At 34.5% G+C, this 16308-nt stretch overlaps 2 protein-coding genes across 2 annotated transcripts; both read left to right on the forward strand.

The window, feature by feature from the left end:
• The first annotated feature begins 1787 nt into the window (after positions 1 to 1787).
• LOC127130425 (zinc finger BED domain-containing protein RICESLEEPER 2-like) lies at positions 1788 to 3554 on the forward strand. The gene has a single exon (XM_051059435.1). It carries the CDS (start codon positions 1788 to 1790, stop codon positions 3552 to 3554), a length of 1767 nt encoding a protein of 588 aa, XP_050915392.1.
• Positions 3555 to 4243: 689 nt separating this feature from the next.
• Positions 4244 to 5325, forward strand: LOC127130426 (uncharacterized). Its single transcript, XM_051059436.1, has 5 exons — positions 4244 to 4256; positions 4352 to 4485; positions 4590 to 4651; positions 4763 to 4856; positions 5122 to 5325. Exons 1-5 carry the CDS (start codon positions 4244 to 4246, stop codon positions 5284 to 5286), a joined length of 468 nt encoding a protein of 155 aa, XP_050915393.1. The 3' UTR covers positions 5287 to 5325.
• Positions 5326 to 16308: the final 10983 nt, after the last annotated feature.

Genomic DNA, 16308 nt, shown 5'->3' on the forward strand with positions numbered 1-16308 from the left:
GCGTCGGTTTAATTAAAAGTCTATAATAATTATTTTTTATTTACTTTTTCAATATAGATTTTTTATTTATAATTTCTTAACACGTGTCTTTAGGCGACATGTTATTATTATCAATTTGTTAAAGTTTAACCGATTTAATTTAAATTGGTTCATAACATTATTCCTACCAAAACATGAAAATAATGCAATCATACAAAATAAAAGTTATTAACCTTGTATTCTCTAGGATTTGAAGTTAAACATGAAAATTTAATGAAACAGTGAGGTTAACATTAACAATATACTCCTTCCATTCCTTTTTAATTGTCACTTGAAAAAAAATTATCTTTTTTTAATTCTCACTTGTAAAATTTAAGATAATATTATCTGCACTTTTGTCAAAATTACCCTTAAATAATTATCACAGAGAAAGAAAAAATAAAACGAATATTATATATTATTAAAGATATTATAGATAAAAAGAAAATTATTATTTAAAAATTAATAATAATAATTAACTTTCTTAATATATATAAAAATTAAAAAATAAAAATATTTAAAAAGAAACGGATGAATATGACTTTAGCAATAAAAAGATAAGTTTATAACTAGGAATAACAGATTTTGGCATTTTGAATTTTTCAGTATAGTTGACCTACAACAAAAGTAATTCTTTATGGATATTTTATAGATTCTAGGGGTGGACAAGAAAAACCCACCCGAGAATAACCAACCGAACCGGTTGTAGGATGCTGTTTCGGGTCGGGTTAATTCAGTTTGACGGGTTGGACGGGTGTTGCAAACGGGTTCAGAGGGGTGTGTGTGGTCGGGTTCGGTTTTGATTTTTTGGCCCAACAAAATCTGAGCCCGACCGATTCCATTACATTACTATTACTATCAAGGAGAATTTTGGCACCTTGGCCCAACAAAATCAGATTGCAAAATCAGAACTTGCGCCGTCTACTCTACCCTGAACCCTAAAGCTTGTGCCGTCCACCCTGAACTCTGAAGCTTGCGCCGTCCACCCCTCTGAAGCTTGCACCGTCCACCCTGAACCCCAAAGCTTGCGCCATCCACCCCTCTGAACCCTAAAGCTTGCGCCGTCCACCTCTCCGAACCCTAAAGCTCCGTCCACCCCTCTGAACCCTAAAGCTTTAGCGTCGTCACCTTGCTTCATCTCCAAAAGTAAAACAAAATCGCTATCTATGTCTCTCCTCCGCCGTCATCACCGTCCTTTCCTCCTTCATCATCACTGAGCAGAGAATCATTTGTATCCTTATCCCTCTTAATCAAGTTCTTTTGTGTTTGTATTTGCTTTCTAAACACTAAGTCTTTCTTTGTTCTTGATTTCAGATTTTGTATTTTCAGGTTTTGTAATTTCAAGAGTTCTTTGAGTTAATGGAAGGTTAGATCATTGTTTCTATTTTTAAGAGCTTTAATCTTTTATATACTGTATTTAATAACTCCATTTGTTTAATTTTTATCGAGATATGGAAGGGGCTGTAGAAATGCAAGGAGCTGTAGAAATACAAGGAGCTGGAAATTTGCATAATAACAGTAAGTTTAGTTTATTTTATGTATGTTTTGTATGCCTATGTCGATATATCATGTTGAATATTTTGCATAATAACAGTAACTCCATTTGTTTTGTATGCCTTATTAAAAGTTTAAGGTAATAGGTCCTTTAAGATTAAGACATATGACTACATAAAAATAAGATTAACAAACTTTGAAACTAAGCCTATAAACACTTAACAAGTTGATGATGTTGGTTGTGTGTTGATTATAATCTTCATTAATTTTCAGTAATGGAGAATGTTACTCAAAACCAACCTTCTTCATTAACATCTGGTGTTGGTGCAACTGATGTTGCTGCCAATGAAATTCATGTTGTTGGACTTCCTCCACTTGGAAAGAAGAGAAAACAAAATGCTAATGGTCCTAGGAAATCCTCTCCTGCTTGGGACCATTTTATTAAATTGCCTAATGAAATTGAAGCAGTAGCTGCTTGCAAACACTGTCATAAGAAATATTTGTGTGATCCAAAAACCCATGGGACATCTAACATTCTTGCTCATACAAAAGTATCTACCAAGATGCCACAAAATGATCCTACTCAAACGGCCCTCTCCTTTGCCGGTGGAGAGGGTGGTGGCTTGGTTGCCGCAAGCCAACGATTTAATTTGGCAGCTTGTAGGAAGGCTATTGCTCTCTTTGTGATCCTAGATGAACATGCTTTTAGGGTAGTTGAAGGGGAAGGCTTTAAGTTGTTATGCAAACAATTACAACCCCAATTAACTATTCCATCAAGGAGAACTGTGGCGAGGGATTGTTTTCAACTTTTTGTTGATGAAAAAGCAAGATTGAAAGGTTATTTCAAATCTGATTGCAATAGGGTAGCCTTAACCACTGATTGTTGGACATCCATTCAGAATCTTAGTTATATGACCCTAACTGCACACTTCATTAACAATGATTGGAAGTATGAAAATAGGATTCTAAGTTTTTGTTTAGTTCTTAATCATAAGGGTGAGACAATTTGTAGAAAAGTTGAAGAGATTTTAAGGGAATGGGGAATAAGGAATGTGTCCACAATCACTGTGGACAACGCAACATCTAATGATGTAGCTGTTGCTTATTTGAAGAAGAGGATTGATAATATGGGTGGTTTAATGAGTGATGGATCTTTCTTTCATCTTTGTTGTTGTGCACACATTTTAAATCTGGTGGTTCGTGATGGTTTAAAACAGAATGATTTATCCATTTCTGCCATTAGAAATGCTGTTAGATTTGTTAGGTCATCACCCCAAAGATCTACAAAGTTCAAAGAATGTATTGAGTTTGCTAGTATTAATTGCAAGAAACTTCTCTGTCTAGATGTTCCGACAAGGTGGAACTCATGTTATTTGATGCTAGATGCTGCTGAAAAGTATCAAGCAGCATTTGAGAAAATGGAAGGTGAAGATTTTAGCTATTTGGAATTTTTTGGATTAGTTGGCCCCCCTACTCTTAATGATTGGGAGAATGTTAGGTGTCTAGTAAGTTTTTTCAAAATTTTCTATGATGCTACTATGGAATTTTCTTCGTCAAAACAAGTATCCCTTCATAAGTCATTCCACCAACTAGCTTCAATACATTGTGAGCTTAAAAGATCATCCATGAACTTGAACACAATTTTAGCCTCAATGGGATATGAAATGAAGAAGAAGTATGACAAATATTGGGGGGAAATTGAAAACATCAACAAGTTTATTTATTTTGGCGTGATTCTTGACCCTAGATACAAGTTAGGATATGTAGAGTGGTGTTTTAATGATATGTATAATGGCGAGTCGGTGCCTTTTACTAATATGATTAATGTGATAAAAAAGGAGTTGTTTAAACTATTCAATTGGTACAAGGGTATACATGAAAAGCAACATGGACCCTCTACTAGTCCTAATGAGGGTGGTTCATTTGGTGATGGTGTTCCTAATGTTGAAGTTCCATCTCATTTTGCAAGGGTTGAAGCTTTTAAAGAGCACCTTAAACAAAAAGATTCAATAGATAAAAAAATGATCTTGAGAGGTATCTAGATGATAATTGTGCCGATGATTTTAACTTTGACATCCTTATGTGGTGGAAACAAAACTCTTGTAGATACCCTATTTTATCAAAAATGGTGAAGGATGTTTTAGCTAGTCCAGTATCCACTGTCGCTTCTGAAAGCACGTTTAGTACCGGGGGCAGAATTCTAGACACATATAGAAGTTCACTAACCCCTGAAATGGCAGAGGTTTTGATTTGTGCACAGGACTGGTTGAAACCTACACTTAGTCAATTCAAGGACTTGAATATAAATGAAGAATTTGAGTTGTCTGCCACTATTGTTTCAGGTATGTAAGTATTTGAGTATGAGTATTTAGTGTATTAATGTATTGGCTTTGGTTTTGATTTAATTATTTGGTTTCTGTTTAATTTTATGCAGAATTTGGTGGTCCCTCTACTAGTGGATCAACATCTGGTGATGGATCTAATGCTGTTGGAAACAGAAATGAACCAGTTGCTGGTTCATCTCAATCACATACTTGATGATGGTTGTGGTTTTTGTATTTTTTCATTTGATTTACTTATATCTATGTTTTTTACATGTATTAATATATTTTTGTGTTTCGTTTCAGTTTGTTTTTTGGAGTCATTTGTGAAAATGACCTTATTTTGGGCTACTGATTATTTTGATGATGGTTGTGGTTTTTGTATTTTTTCATTTGATTTACTTATATCTATGTTTTTTACATGTATTAATATATTTTTGTGTTTCGTTTCAGTTTTTTTTTGGAGTCATTTGTGAAAATGACCTTATTTTGGGCTACTGATTATTATGGATAATCAGCTTATCTATCAGCTAATATCCTCAAGAGTTATTTTTTTTGTGATAATATATCAACCAATAGTCCTGAAGAGGTTTTTGATGCTTTGAAGAATCAGACTGTGGATCTGGTTTTAACTGCTCATCCTACACAGTCGGTTCGTCGATCTTTGCTGCAAAAGCATGGAAGGTTTGTACTGTTTATGGAATTATGGATTACTGCATATTATGCTGAAAATGATCACAATGAATTTGAAAACAGGTTATCACAGAAGAGCGCGGCATAGCTCTCAACAAAGTCACGCCAGAACTCCGCGAGAAACTGTGAGAGATCACTGCACCACTCTCTCACTATATGAATCGGAAATTTTGTTTGTTACTTCTATTTTAAGATACTGATTGTATTGATTCCTTCTCTGTTTTTGTAACTTACAGACACAAGACCAGACTCCACATTGGACAATTGGTGAAGGATACGTCGGATAAACTTAAACAAGCTAGTGAAATTGATCATCATGTTGATGTTAATGTGAGTTTGAAGTTCTATTATCTATTTCGATTGCATGCGCAAACAAATCAGTTTATTGGTATTTTATGATCTATTTTCAAAAACCATGAGTTTCTTTAAATGAATCTTATGATCGAGTTTTTTATTTACTGTTACAGTAGTAGTCTTATTTACTGTTACAGTAGTGGTTTCTTGATACACAGGTTTTAACCATGATAACTTCATTGCTCAAAATGTTTTCTTCATTTTCTTATTTGTATATTCATTTGATTCCTTGTATTTGTAGCCTGTATTCAGTGCTTCTGTTTTAGTTGAGATGATGGAACCTGATGGGTCTTCAACAATTTCGGTGATGAGTGGAGAAGGAGAATCTTTGTCAGCTCAATTGGCTCATGAGGTTATGGCTATTCAGGTAAACAGTGACTCCCAAACAGAGAATACTTTTCAATAAAAATATAATTCTGGGTATAAACTTCCTATCATGATCACAATTGTCCTATTTTTAACTTATTCCCGACCAATGTGTTCGATCAATTTGGGATGCTAAAAAGAATCTTTCTAGCTTGCTGTTTTTCTAGCATCCACATGTCATATTCTGCTGGTGGTGTGGGAGGGAGTCCATGATGACAAGTTGTGGCATTTGATGTCAACGGTATGTACATTGCTCTAAGTTTGCTTGTGATTCTTGTAGATGCTTCAATGTTGTGTTTAATGCCTGTGTGATGATTTCATGTTATGCTGAAGTATGCAGTCATCTGAAAAACTGTTGTGCCTATTGGTTTCATCTTTTATTATTTAATGCATTTGATGGGTATCTTCTTCTGAGCTCAATTTTGGCTTAAGGAATTGGGCTAATAGATCAAGGCCTTCTCTTACTTTCTTGCCTATATGAAATCAAGTGGTTTAAGATCCATTCATTATTCACAATGATCATTTCGGTGAATAGTTGCAAACTTTATTGGATGTGTTGTGTCTTGGAAGTCATTGCATTTGTCAGTCTTAAACATCATATTTTTCTGTCAACTCGGCAATTTGATCTTGTTATTCTGTCAACTAATTTTTAAGTGCAAAAAACATCAAGTGATTCAGTATCTATTTCCGGATCATTTTATCTTCTTGTTTTGGCACATGCATGATGTTGTTAAATGGCAACTGCTTGTAACATCTTATTATTCTCCACAATTTATCTGGAAAGCTGTTTCTGGGCACCCTTGTCTTGCACATCTTGTGCAGACAGTTAACTCATTAATAAACATCATGTTGTTAAACCTATTGATGCATTGAAAAGAAATAATCATGTTGTGCTTGTTGTAATGTAGGTTGACTTACTGAAGAATGAAATTTCAGACCCATCCTTACTGTCTTCATCCCTTTCACAAAGCTCTAGCTCAGAGCTTGAGAAAGATAGCAAAGTTTCTGAAAGGGAATACATGGCTACTCCTGTTTTTGTACACACGAAGTAAGAAATTTCTTTTTGCCCGAATATATTTACAGAAGAATTTGTGGATGGTAGTTCGGATTATTGGAAAAAGAAAATTAATTGCAAAAGAGACCCAAAAACAAAGCCACGAGAGGGAGACAGCTTACACTCCTTTTGTTCCGCAAGATGCTAAGCCATCCAGGTGGCTGACCAATGTTATTGGAGTTTTAGTTGAAGGGGCATAATTGCTAATGCGCTGTTGTTATTGAATTCTATTATGCATACAACTGTACAATACTTATAGCATGGGCTTTTCTGCCCTGCAGCTATACAGTCAGTGGAGTAGGTGTCAGTTCTGATAAAAGTCAAGAACAGCGTGCCCTTCTTGTGGAATCTAAAAGTTAATTTCTTGTATTTTATTTTCTAGTAAATGATTTGCAGTATTTCTTTTTTGTGCTTCAAGAGGGCCAAAGCCCAAAGAGAAAACTAAACAACCAACCTACTCACAGTTTTACCTCTAATATCATCTAGAAATAAATTATACATAAAATTTGGGCACTCGTCATAGTAAAGAATTCCTCCACTAAGACTGATGCCAACCTTTGCAAGAGTGTCCGCCGCACACTTGTTTGCTCACGATAAACATTCATAAATCTGATTTCCAGAACTTGCGTGATAATGATTTTGATTTTTCGAATTATGCTCAGCCCCGTCCCTTTTCTGAAGTTTGTATTCATTATCGCATCAACTACTTCTTTATTTTGTGTCATAATGATTTGCAGTATTTATATACTCGTATAAGTTATATTAAACTGGAATGGAATTGATCCAAAAGGCGTGTCTTCTTCTTTGTAAGTTTTCTGGGTGGTGCAAAAGATTTGTGAAATGATCACTAGCGACATTCTTCCATGGGAAATTAAATTGTTGAAAAATTTAACTTGCATCTATATTATCCTAAGGCTACTTTTTCAAATTTAGCCATTTGCATCTTTTTTGTTGCTTAGCTCTTAAATTGTTCATGCTGCAGACAGGAGGTAATATCCTTAGATAATGAGATTTCCTTCAATGAGGCTATCATCGAGGAAAGAGAACAAGGTATTCAAGAAGTCCAGCAGCAGATTGGGGAAGTAAATGAGATCTTCAAAGATCTTGCCGTGCTTGTTCATGAGCAAGGAGCAATGATTGGTAACTAGTTCCCCCCAACCCCCACCCTTCATTTACTTTTGTTATTTATGCATCCTCTATCAAGTCGTTTTATATGTCTAGACTGGTTTATAGTAGTTGATGTTGAGAATTTCCATTTTGCAGATGATATTGGATCCAACATTGAGCATTCCCATGAAGCCACTGCCCAAGCAAAATCAGAACTTGTGAAAGCTTCTAAGACACAACGATCAAGTTCATCTTTGGCTATCAAAACTCTCCGACGGTGTTGCTGTTTTCAAAGTTTGTCATTCATTCTTAAAAACCGGCGGTGTTGCTGTTTACAATAGCTGCAAATGCTGGTTTTGATGGTTCTTTAATTTACAGCAAATTGTTGGAACAAGATAATCTTAATTTGGGTTTCGATGCTGCTAAAGGTTAGTAACAGTGAAGGTTGTGATGCTGTATTGTTTATGATACCTTAACATTAAAAATGATTCTGTAGTAAAAAGAAGGTTGTTTAACTATGGTGCTTATTCTGCTAAAACAGGAACTTATGTTGATATGGTGAAGGATGGGATTATAGATCCTGTTAAAGTTGTTAGAACAACTTTGGTAGATGCTGCCAGGTAAAATCATATATCTTACAATGCAATTTTTTCTCTGCTTATATTTCACACATTACTATATGTTAAACTAGTTTTTGCTCTATTGCAGTGTATCGTTGTTACTGACGACAACTGAGGCATCTATTGTAGAAAATATGAGTGATAAAAACAAACCTCCTCAAAGGGTGGCAGATATGGATGATTTGGACTACTAACTTTTCTTAAATATGTTGAGAATATTTTGGCTTATAATGAACTTGTATATCAGGTTATTACTTGAATGATAATGTAATTGTAATATAATGCTAATATTTTATCACTTAGATGATAATGAAAATGTAATATAATTAAAATAGTTTATGGTTTATTAATTCTTTTAATTATATAGAATGAAGTTTAATAAGTATTCATGTGATTAGTGTTATAGGAATGATAAAATTCAGGTTAGAATTTATTGGTCCAAACCGATTCAACCCAACCGAATGAACCGTATAAACCGATAATCCATCAACCGATAAAACCGAACTTAGTTTTGGGTGAAACTGGATTTAACTTTTTCAACCGTGGATTAACTCGGGTTAGCTATTTCGGGCCCGAACCCACCCATAACCGACCGCCGTCCACCCCTAATAGATTCAATCAAATCTTCAATAGTCATCCTTTGTGTGCATAGCCAATCATCAACGAGACTAACTACAATTGAACCAGTCACTCAACTAACAACTTTATTTAGCTCCACATTTACCTATCATATCTAAAAAGGTAATGCACATTATTTCAATCAACACGTTTAATCAGCTTATAAGATTAGAGAAAGAAATTAAGTAGGTTTACGTACTAATAAAATCTGGTCATTTATATAAGTAAATACTATCCCACCAAAATAGCTACATTCATTCAATTTGGTGGAAAATGACTTAATAATAATAAATTTAAGTTATATTGATACAATATGAAATATCATTATTATATATCATGCCACTTTAGAGTCGCATTCAAAGGTTCAAAATAAATCTAATCAGTACCAAATCGTATGCATCATTTCCTCAACATGTTATTGATCATATACGTTCTTCATAATTAATTTTGCAACACAATTTGAAATGTGTAAAACTCAAAAACTTGGAAGAATATATTCAATCAGTACAATCAAAAGCATTTACAAAACAAACTATAGTCTTAATGGCAACTCATATAGCTAGAAAATGCAACTAACGCATAACATTAGTCATCTAGAACATTTAACAAACAGTTTGCATGCAATCTCAAAAACTAAAAAGTGATGGCTAATTCAATTAGTTTGTCTATATTAGGATTCAATTTGATTTATTAGTACACACATTCATATTCAACATTGAAATTTCTTAAACAAATGGCATGCTGGAAATATTCATAAGTTACATAATGAAGTATCACTTTCATGAGGTCAAATTCCATGGTGTATCTCCTTGTCATCATCATATGAGATTGTACATCAGGATGGAATGTGCCACCATCATTTCCTTCAAGTGTAACCATGAAAATGGGCAATATTTCAATGCAAATTATAATAACAAAAAAAGCATCAAACCAAATATTTAAGAGTTAGGAACATTTTAAATCAAAGAGAGCATGTGCAGCTTCATTTTTATCGTGTAAATTCATGCTAAGTGATACATAAAATCATGGGTATGACACATACTCTCTCCGTTTCTTTGTCACTTTTTTGAAAAAAAATTATTCCTTTTTAATTGTCACTTGCAAAGTTCAAGTTAGTATTAATGACACTTTTGTTAAAATTATCCATAGATAATTATTATGGAGAGAGAAAAAAAATAATATGAATGTAATAAATAATTAAGGGTATTATAAATAAAAGAAGAATTATTATTTGAAAAGTAATAATAATGATTAACTTTCTTGATATATCTAAAAAAAATATAAAAGCGACACTTAAAAAGGAACATAGAGGAAGAACTAAATAATTTTGATTGGAATGTGCATTGACGTTGGTCATTGCAAAAAAATAAATGTTAGAAGCCATTAGAAGCAATTGTATAGTAGCTACTAGTGTAGGAGACTTTGTTATAGATCTGCATGAAATAAAAGGATACAGAACTTACAAAACAATCATCATGATAATTGGTCTTCTTCTCTCTTAAGAAACATGTTAGAGAAATTGGCATTCAAATAGAGAAATTGACGAACTAGGGTTTAAGATTTGCCGAAATTGCAATCATAACAACATTGAATTTAAGATTTTGGCATTTAAATTTTTAGAGATTCTATTTTTGTAAAAAAATGTCAAAATCCCAAGTTTTTAATGTGTGCATAGCACTGCACATCATGATGGTTATATGTGTTAGAAATTCACCAATTTTCTTTTAAGAAATTCATCAAAATCTATTGAGAATTCCTAACTAAATCTTGATGAAAAAAATCAATATTTCTTATTGATTACTCCTCTTGTTCTTCACTCTTCACTCGAGTGAACCAACCAACAATGGTTGTAAGATTTCGCTGCACAATGATAATGAAAAGAAGCAAAATTGAGTTGGGAAAGAAATAGAGATTAGGGTTTTCGAATAAGGAAGAAGAAGAAGAAAAATTGTAGAGTAACTCTCCGCTCTCAAACTGAGATTTTATTCAACTGTGCAATTTCACTTCTATTGTCTTATCTTACAATCAATAAGGGTTACTTCCTATTTATAGATTTTGGATTTGCTTGCTCCTCAAGCAAAGCCCAAATACCTAATTATGCTAACACTACAAAATTTGGCCTAAGTAAAAATCCATGTTGAGGCTAACTCCCCGACACTTCGACATTTAGGTGTTTCAACAATAACATGCTCCGACACCATGAATTGCATCTTCGACGCACCACCTAATTCATTGTGTCTAAGTTATCTACATTCATCATAGATCTTAACCTTTTGAATACTTCGACCTGCAGTTCTTTCTTCATGATGTCTTCAATTTGATTCTCAGTTTTGTAGTGTTCCAAGTTCAACTTCGCTTTTGCTATTTGCTCTCGAATATGCAACCTCATTTCGATGTGCCTACCGCGTCCATGCGCTATGAGATTCTTCACCAGATTGATACCATAAATGCTGTCGATCTACATGGTAATCACTCCATGATTCTTCCCTATAATCTCTTCGACCAAATTCACCATCCAATTTGCTTGACATGCACAAAGAGAAGTAGTTATGTACTCTGCTTCACATGGCGACAGTGTTACAACTAGTTCCTTTCAGTTGTGGGACACCACCTAGCATAAACACATAACTAGTTATGAATTTTCTTTCCTCAGCATCACTACACCAACTTCAGTTGGTGTATCCCACTGGCTTTCATTCTTTTTCTTCATTAGCTGCAGGAAACAAAATGTCATAGTCGAGAATTCCTTTCAGATACCTTAGTATCCTCTTCGTCGCTGCTAGGTGTGATACTTTTGACTTTTGCGTGAATTTACTCATCATACCTACACTGTATGCTAGATCATGTCTTGTATGAAAAAGCTATTGAAGTGATCCAATGAGTCTTCTATATAGCATTGGATCAACATCATCTTCATTTGTGTCTTTCGATAGTTGTAATCTGAGCTCAGCTGGAGTCGAAGTTGGGTTGCAATCTTGCATCTCAAATCTCTTCAGTATTTCACCTGCATATCTTCTTCGGTGCATCATCAATTCTTAACTACTCTTGTATAATTCGATGCCAAGGAAATATGATAGATTTCCCAAGTCTTACATTTCAAACTCCTCACTTAGGTCATGTTTGAAATCTTTGATCTCCTTCTTGTAACTTCCTGTTATCAACAAGTGATCGACATAGAGACATAGTAAAAGCAATTCATTATTGCTTATTCTTACATATATTCTATGCTCAGTTGTTCACTTTACAAATTACTTCTCCCTTAGGAAACTATTTATATTCTTATTCCAAGCTCTTGGAGCTTGCTTAAGTCCATACAAGACTTTATGCAACCTGTATACCTTGCTTTCTTCGCCATGCTTCACAAACCCAAGGGGTTGTGCAACATAAACTTCTTCGTCCAAGGGGCCATTCAGGAATGCACACTTCACATCCATCTGAAATATGTGTCAGTTTTTCATATTTGCTAGACCAACAATCAACCTTATGGTTACGATCTTAGCAATAGGTATAAAAACTTCATCGAAATCGATTCATTTCTTCTGAAGAAATCCTTTCGCGACATGTCTTGCCCTGTTTCAAGTTACTTCTCCTTAGGGATTCAACTTCACCTTTTATACCCATTTCACATCGATTGCATTCTTGCCTTGAGGCAATTCGACAAGTGACCAAATATTGTTGACTTCTATGGACTCTAGTTCCTCATTCATTATTTTCACCCAATTCAAATCCTTCAATGCTTCAACTGCATTGACTGGTTTGACATCTACATAGAAAGAATAGTGTACCAGCTCACCTTCGTCATCAACCACATCATCTGATACAATCACACAGTCCTATAACCTTGCAGTCATGTGTCTTGTCATTTGAGGTCTGCTTGTGCTTGCTTGACCTTTGACTTCGTCTTGTCGAACTTCTCTTTCGACTTCACTTGCTAGTTCTTCAGATAAGATTATCACTAAATCCTTCTTGACACTTTCAGTCCAATCTTATTCTTTAAGCTCTTCTATAATTACGTCCCTACTTATCATTACTTTCTTGTTCACCAGGTCAAATAACTTGTAACCTCTGATCGAATGATATCCTATTAGGATCATCTGACTTGACTTATCATCAAGTTTTCTTCACCACTGATCTGGAACATGTCTATGTGCTATAGATCCAAATAATTTCAGATGACTCAAGATATGCTTGACACCAGACCAACATTCTTCTAGCGTGATTCCATCTAGCTTCTTCTTCGGACATTTGTTCAAAATATATGTTGATGTCGACATAGCTTCAACCCATAATTATTTGGGTAGATGCTTGCCTTTCAACGTACTTTTCACCATATTCATGATGGTTATACTCTTCCTTTTTGCAGTTCCATTATGTTGTGGAGTGTAGGGTGACACCACGTCATGTACAATCCCTTCCTTCTCACATAACATGTTGAAATCTTTCGACACATATTCTCCACCACCACCAATCCTTAAAATCTTGAGCTTTCTATCACTTTGTCTTTTGACCATAAATTTAAACTTGACAAATACCTCAATCACTTCACTTTTCTTCTTGATCAGGTAAGTCCACAGTTTTTGACTGAAACCATCTAAGAATGTGACAAAGTATATGTTACCTCCAATTGAATCCACCTGGATACGACCACACACATAAGAGTATATGACTTCAAGGATTTCCTTCGACTTGCTTCCTGCATCCTTGATGAAGTTGTTCTTGTGTTGCTTCGCCTACACACATTCCTCACATACTTCATTTGGATTGTCAATTTCAGGTAACCCTGAAACCATATTTCTCCTCTTCAGATCTCTGATGTCTTTGAAGTTGAGATGACCAAGTATATAATGTCATATCCATTCATCCCTGTTAGCTGCAGTTATAAGGCAATTGTGCTCCATCACATTAAGTTCAATCCTGAAGGTTATATTATGAGACATGGGTGCCTTTAAGATTAACCTTCCACCTGAGTCGAGAAATTTCATCATTTTATCTTCAATCGGCATTTTGTAGCTCTTTTCAACCATCTGCCTTAGATTGAGCAAATTAATTTTCTTGCTTGGTATGTACAGTACATTGGAAATTACTGGCCTATTTCCATCTTTCCTCATAATCAGAACATCATCAATACCTTCAACTGCTAGAGTATTATCATTTGCACATTTTACCATATTCTTCATTGAGGGTTTCATGTTGACAAACCAATCTTTCCTACTAGTCATGTGTGATGAGCATCCTTAGCCTAAGTACCATTGGTCTTGGAATCTTTCTCCATCTCTTGTTGTGACCATCCATAATATCTCTTCTTCTTAATGCTTTCCAAACTTTGCATTATTATCTTAATTCTTTTCTTTTTTAGGACAATCACTAGAGTTGTGACCATACTTCTGACAATTGAAACACTGAGTGTGAGTTTTGTCAGGTTTTATACCACCGCCTCTTCCTCTACTTGTATCACCACCTCTTTGGTAACTTTGGTATGAGGGATTTCTCTTATTTGACTAGCCACCTTCTCTCTGATTTTGACCAGTCGAATTCTTGTAGCCTCTTCTACCTTTATTGTCGAACCACTTACCTTTTCCTTTCTTTTCTTTTGCTATTATGCCTGCAAAGCCATATCACGCTTTGACTTGCTTGCAACTCTTTTACCCATTCTTTGTTCATGAGATTCAAGCATCCCTTGAAGCTCTTCCTTTGTCAATGTTGACAAATCTTTCGACTCTTTTATGGCTACTACCACGTGGTCGAACTTTGGAGCGAATGACCTCAAGATCTTTGAAACAATTGATCTTGATGTCAACACTTCTTCATATACCTTGATTTGATTCACCGGTTTTGTAACCCTAGTGAAAAAATCAGTTATGCTTTCATTATCTTCCATCTGAAGCAATTCATATGTTCTTTTGTGAGTTTATAACCTCACTTCTTTCATCTTTTCTGCACCTTCAAATGATTTTTCAAGAATTTTTCATACATCTTTCGTTGATTCAACATCACGAACCTTTTCAAAATTTCCTGGATCAACACATTGATGGATCATAAAGAGAGCTTTATAATCTTTCTTCTTCAATTCTTTGTGTGCAACATTTTCTTCATCTATTATGTTTGCTGCAAGTGGCGTCACTCCCTCTTTCAAAAGATCCCAAAGATATTGATAACAAAAGACAACCTTTATCTACCTGCACCAATTCTCGTAATTCTGATTCTTTAGAATTGGGAGACTCGCCGGAAAATCCTTATTCAAGTGATTAATCACCATCGTGTTTTTCTTCCCCGAATCGCTCAATCAGTGTTCTAAATACTAGATGTTGGAAATTCACCAATTTCTCTTCAAGAAATTCACCAAAACCTATGTAGAATTCCGAACCGAATTCTGATGAACAAGAATCAATCTTTCTGATTGATTACTCCTCTTGTTCTTCACTCTTCACTCGAGTGAATCACCCAACCTTGGTTGCAAGATTTTGATGCACAATGGTAATGAAAAGAAACAAAATTAAATTGGGGAAGAAAGAGAGATTAGGGTTTTCGAATAATGAAGAAGAAGAAATTTCTGCAGAATAACTCTCTGCCCTCAAACTTAGATTTATTCAATTGTACAAATGCACTTATATTGTATTGTCTTAGAATCAATAAGAGTTACTCCCTATTTATAGATTTTGGGCTTGCTTTCTCCTCAAGCAAAACCCAAATACTTAATTCTGTTAGTACTGCAAAATTGAGGCTAAATAAAAATCCATGTCGAGACTAACTCTGTGACACTTCGATACTTAGGTGTTTCAATAGCAACATGCTTCGACATCATGAATTACATTCTCAACAATATGCACACACATGCTAGAACATTTTTTCTTATACTTCATTTTTCTCCATTTAATTGAAAATGGAATAAACCTTAACAAACCACACCAAACTCAATCTTAGAATCACTTAAAATCAAAGTTAAAAAAAAGTCTGAATTTTAAAATTTAGATATTTAGTGGGGGGTCTTTTCTCAATATGTTGGGTGTTTAAACCTTCTCAAATTGTTTTGCTATGCTTTTTAGAAACAATGGATTTGCGAAGGCTTAAAACATCATTTACATGTCTCATTTTTACTCTATTTAATATCAAATTAATAATAAATATTAAAAATTATGCATAACCCGTTGGATATTTGTGGTTGTTGGTGGTTGTTGCAGCAATAAAACAAAGAAGGTGTTGATGAAGATTGCATTTAGAACATTTAAAGCGTGTGAACTCACACTAACCTTTAGATTCAATTTGCCTCCACCAATTATTATATACCGGGTGCAATAGGGTTTAACGGCGAGTTCTCTACAAGATACTTTGAATGCCTTAATGTGAATTGCATAAACACACTAAGATTATCTTTTGATAATTGGTTATAGAAAAATGTTTCATACACTTTACTCATGCATTAATAAAATAAAGGATGATTTAGAATAGTCGTAATATGAGAGAAAATGGATTAGAACAAGTTGTATTTCATGTATACTCCCTCCATTCTCTTTTATAAATAAATTTTGATTTTTATATTCATTCACTACGCCAAATAAGGGAAAAGAGGGCGCTTATTTTGGCCTATAACAGCGCTTTTAAGCGCCCTCTAAAGTGGCGCTGGCATAGGTAAAGACAGCGCTTTGTTTTCCTGGAGAAAGCGCTG

The sequence above is a fragment of the Lathyrus oleraceus genome, chromosome 3, assembly GCF_024323335.1.
Source record: "Lathyrus oleraceus cultivar Zhongwan6 chromosome 3, CAAS_Psat_ZW6_1.0, whole genome shotgun sequence".
In the NCBI taxonomy this organism is placed as follows: domain Eukaryota; kingdom Viridiplantae; phylum Streptophyta; class Magnoliopsida; order Fabales; family Fabaceae; genus Lathyrus; species Lathyrus oleraceus.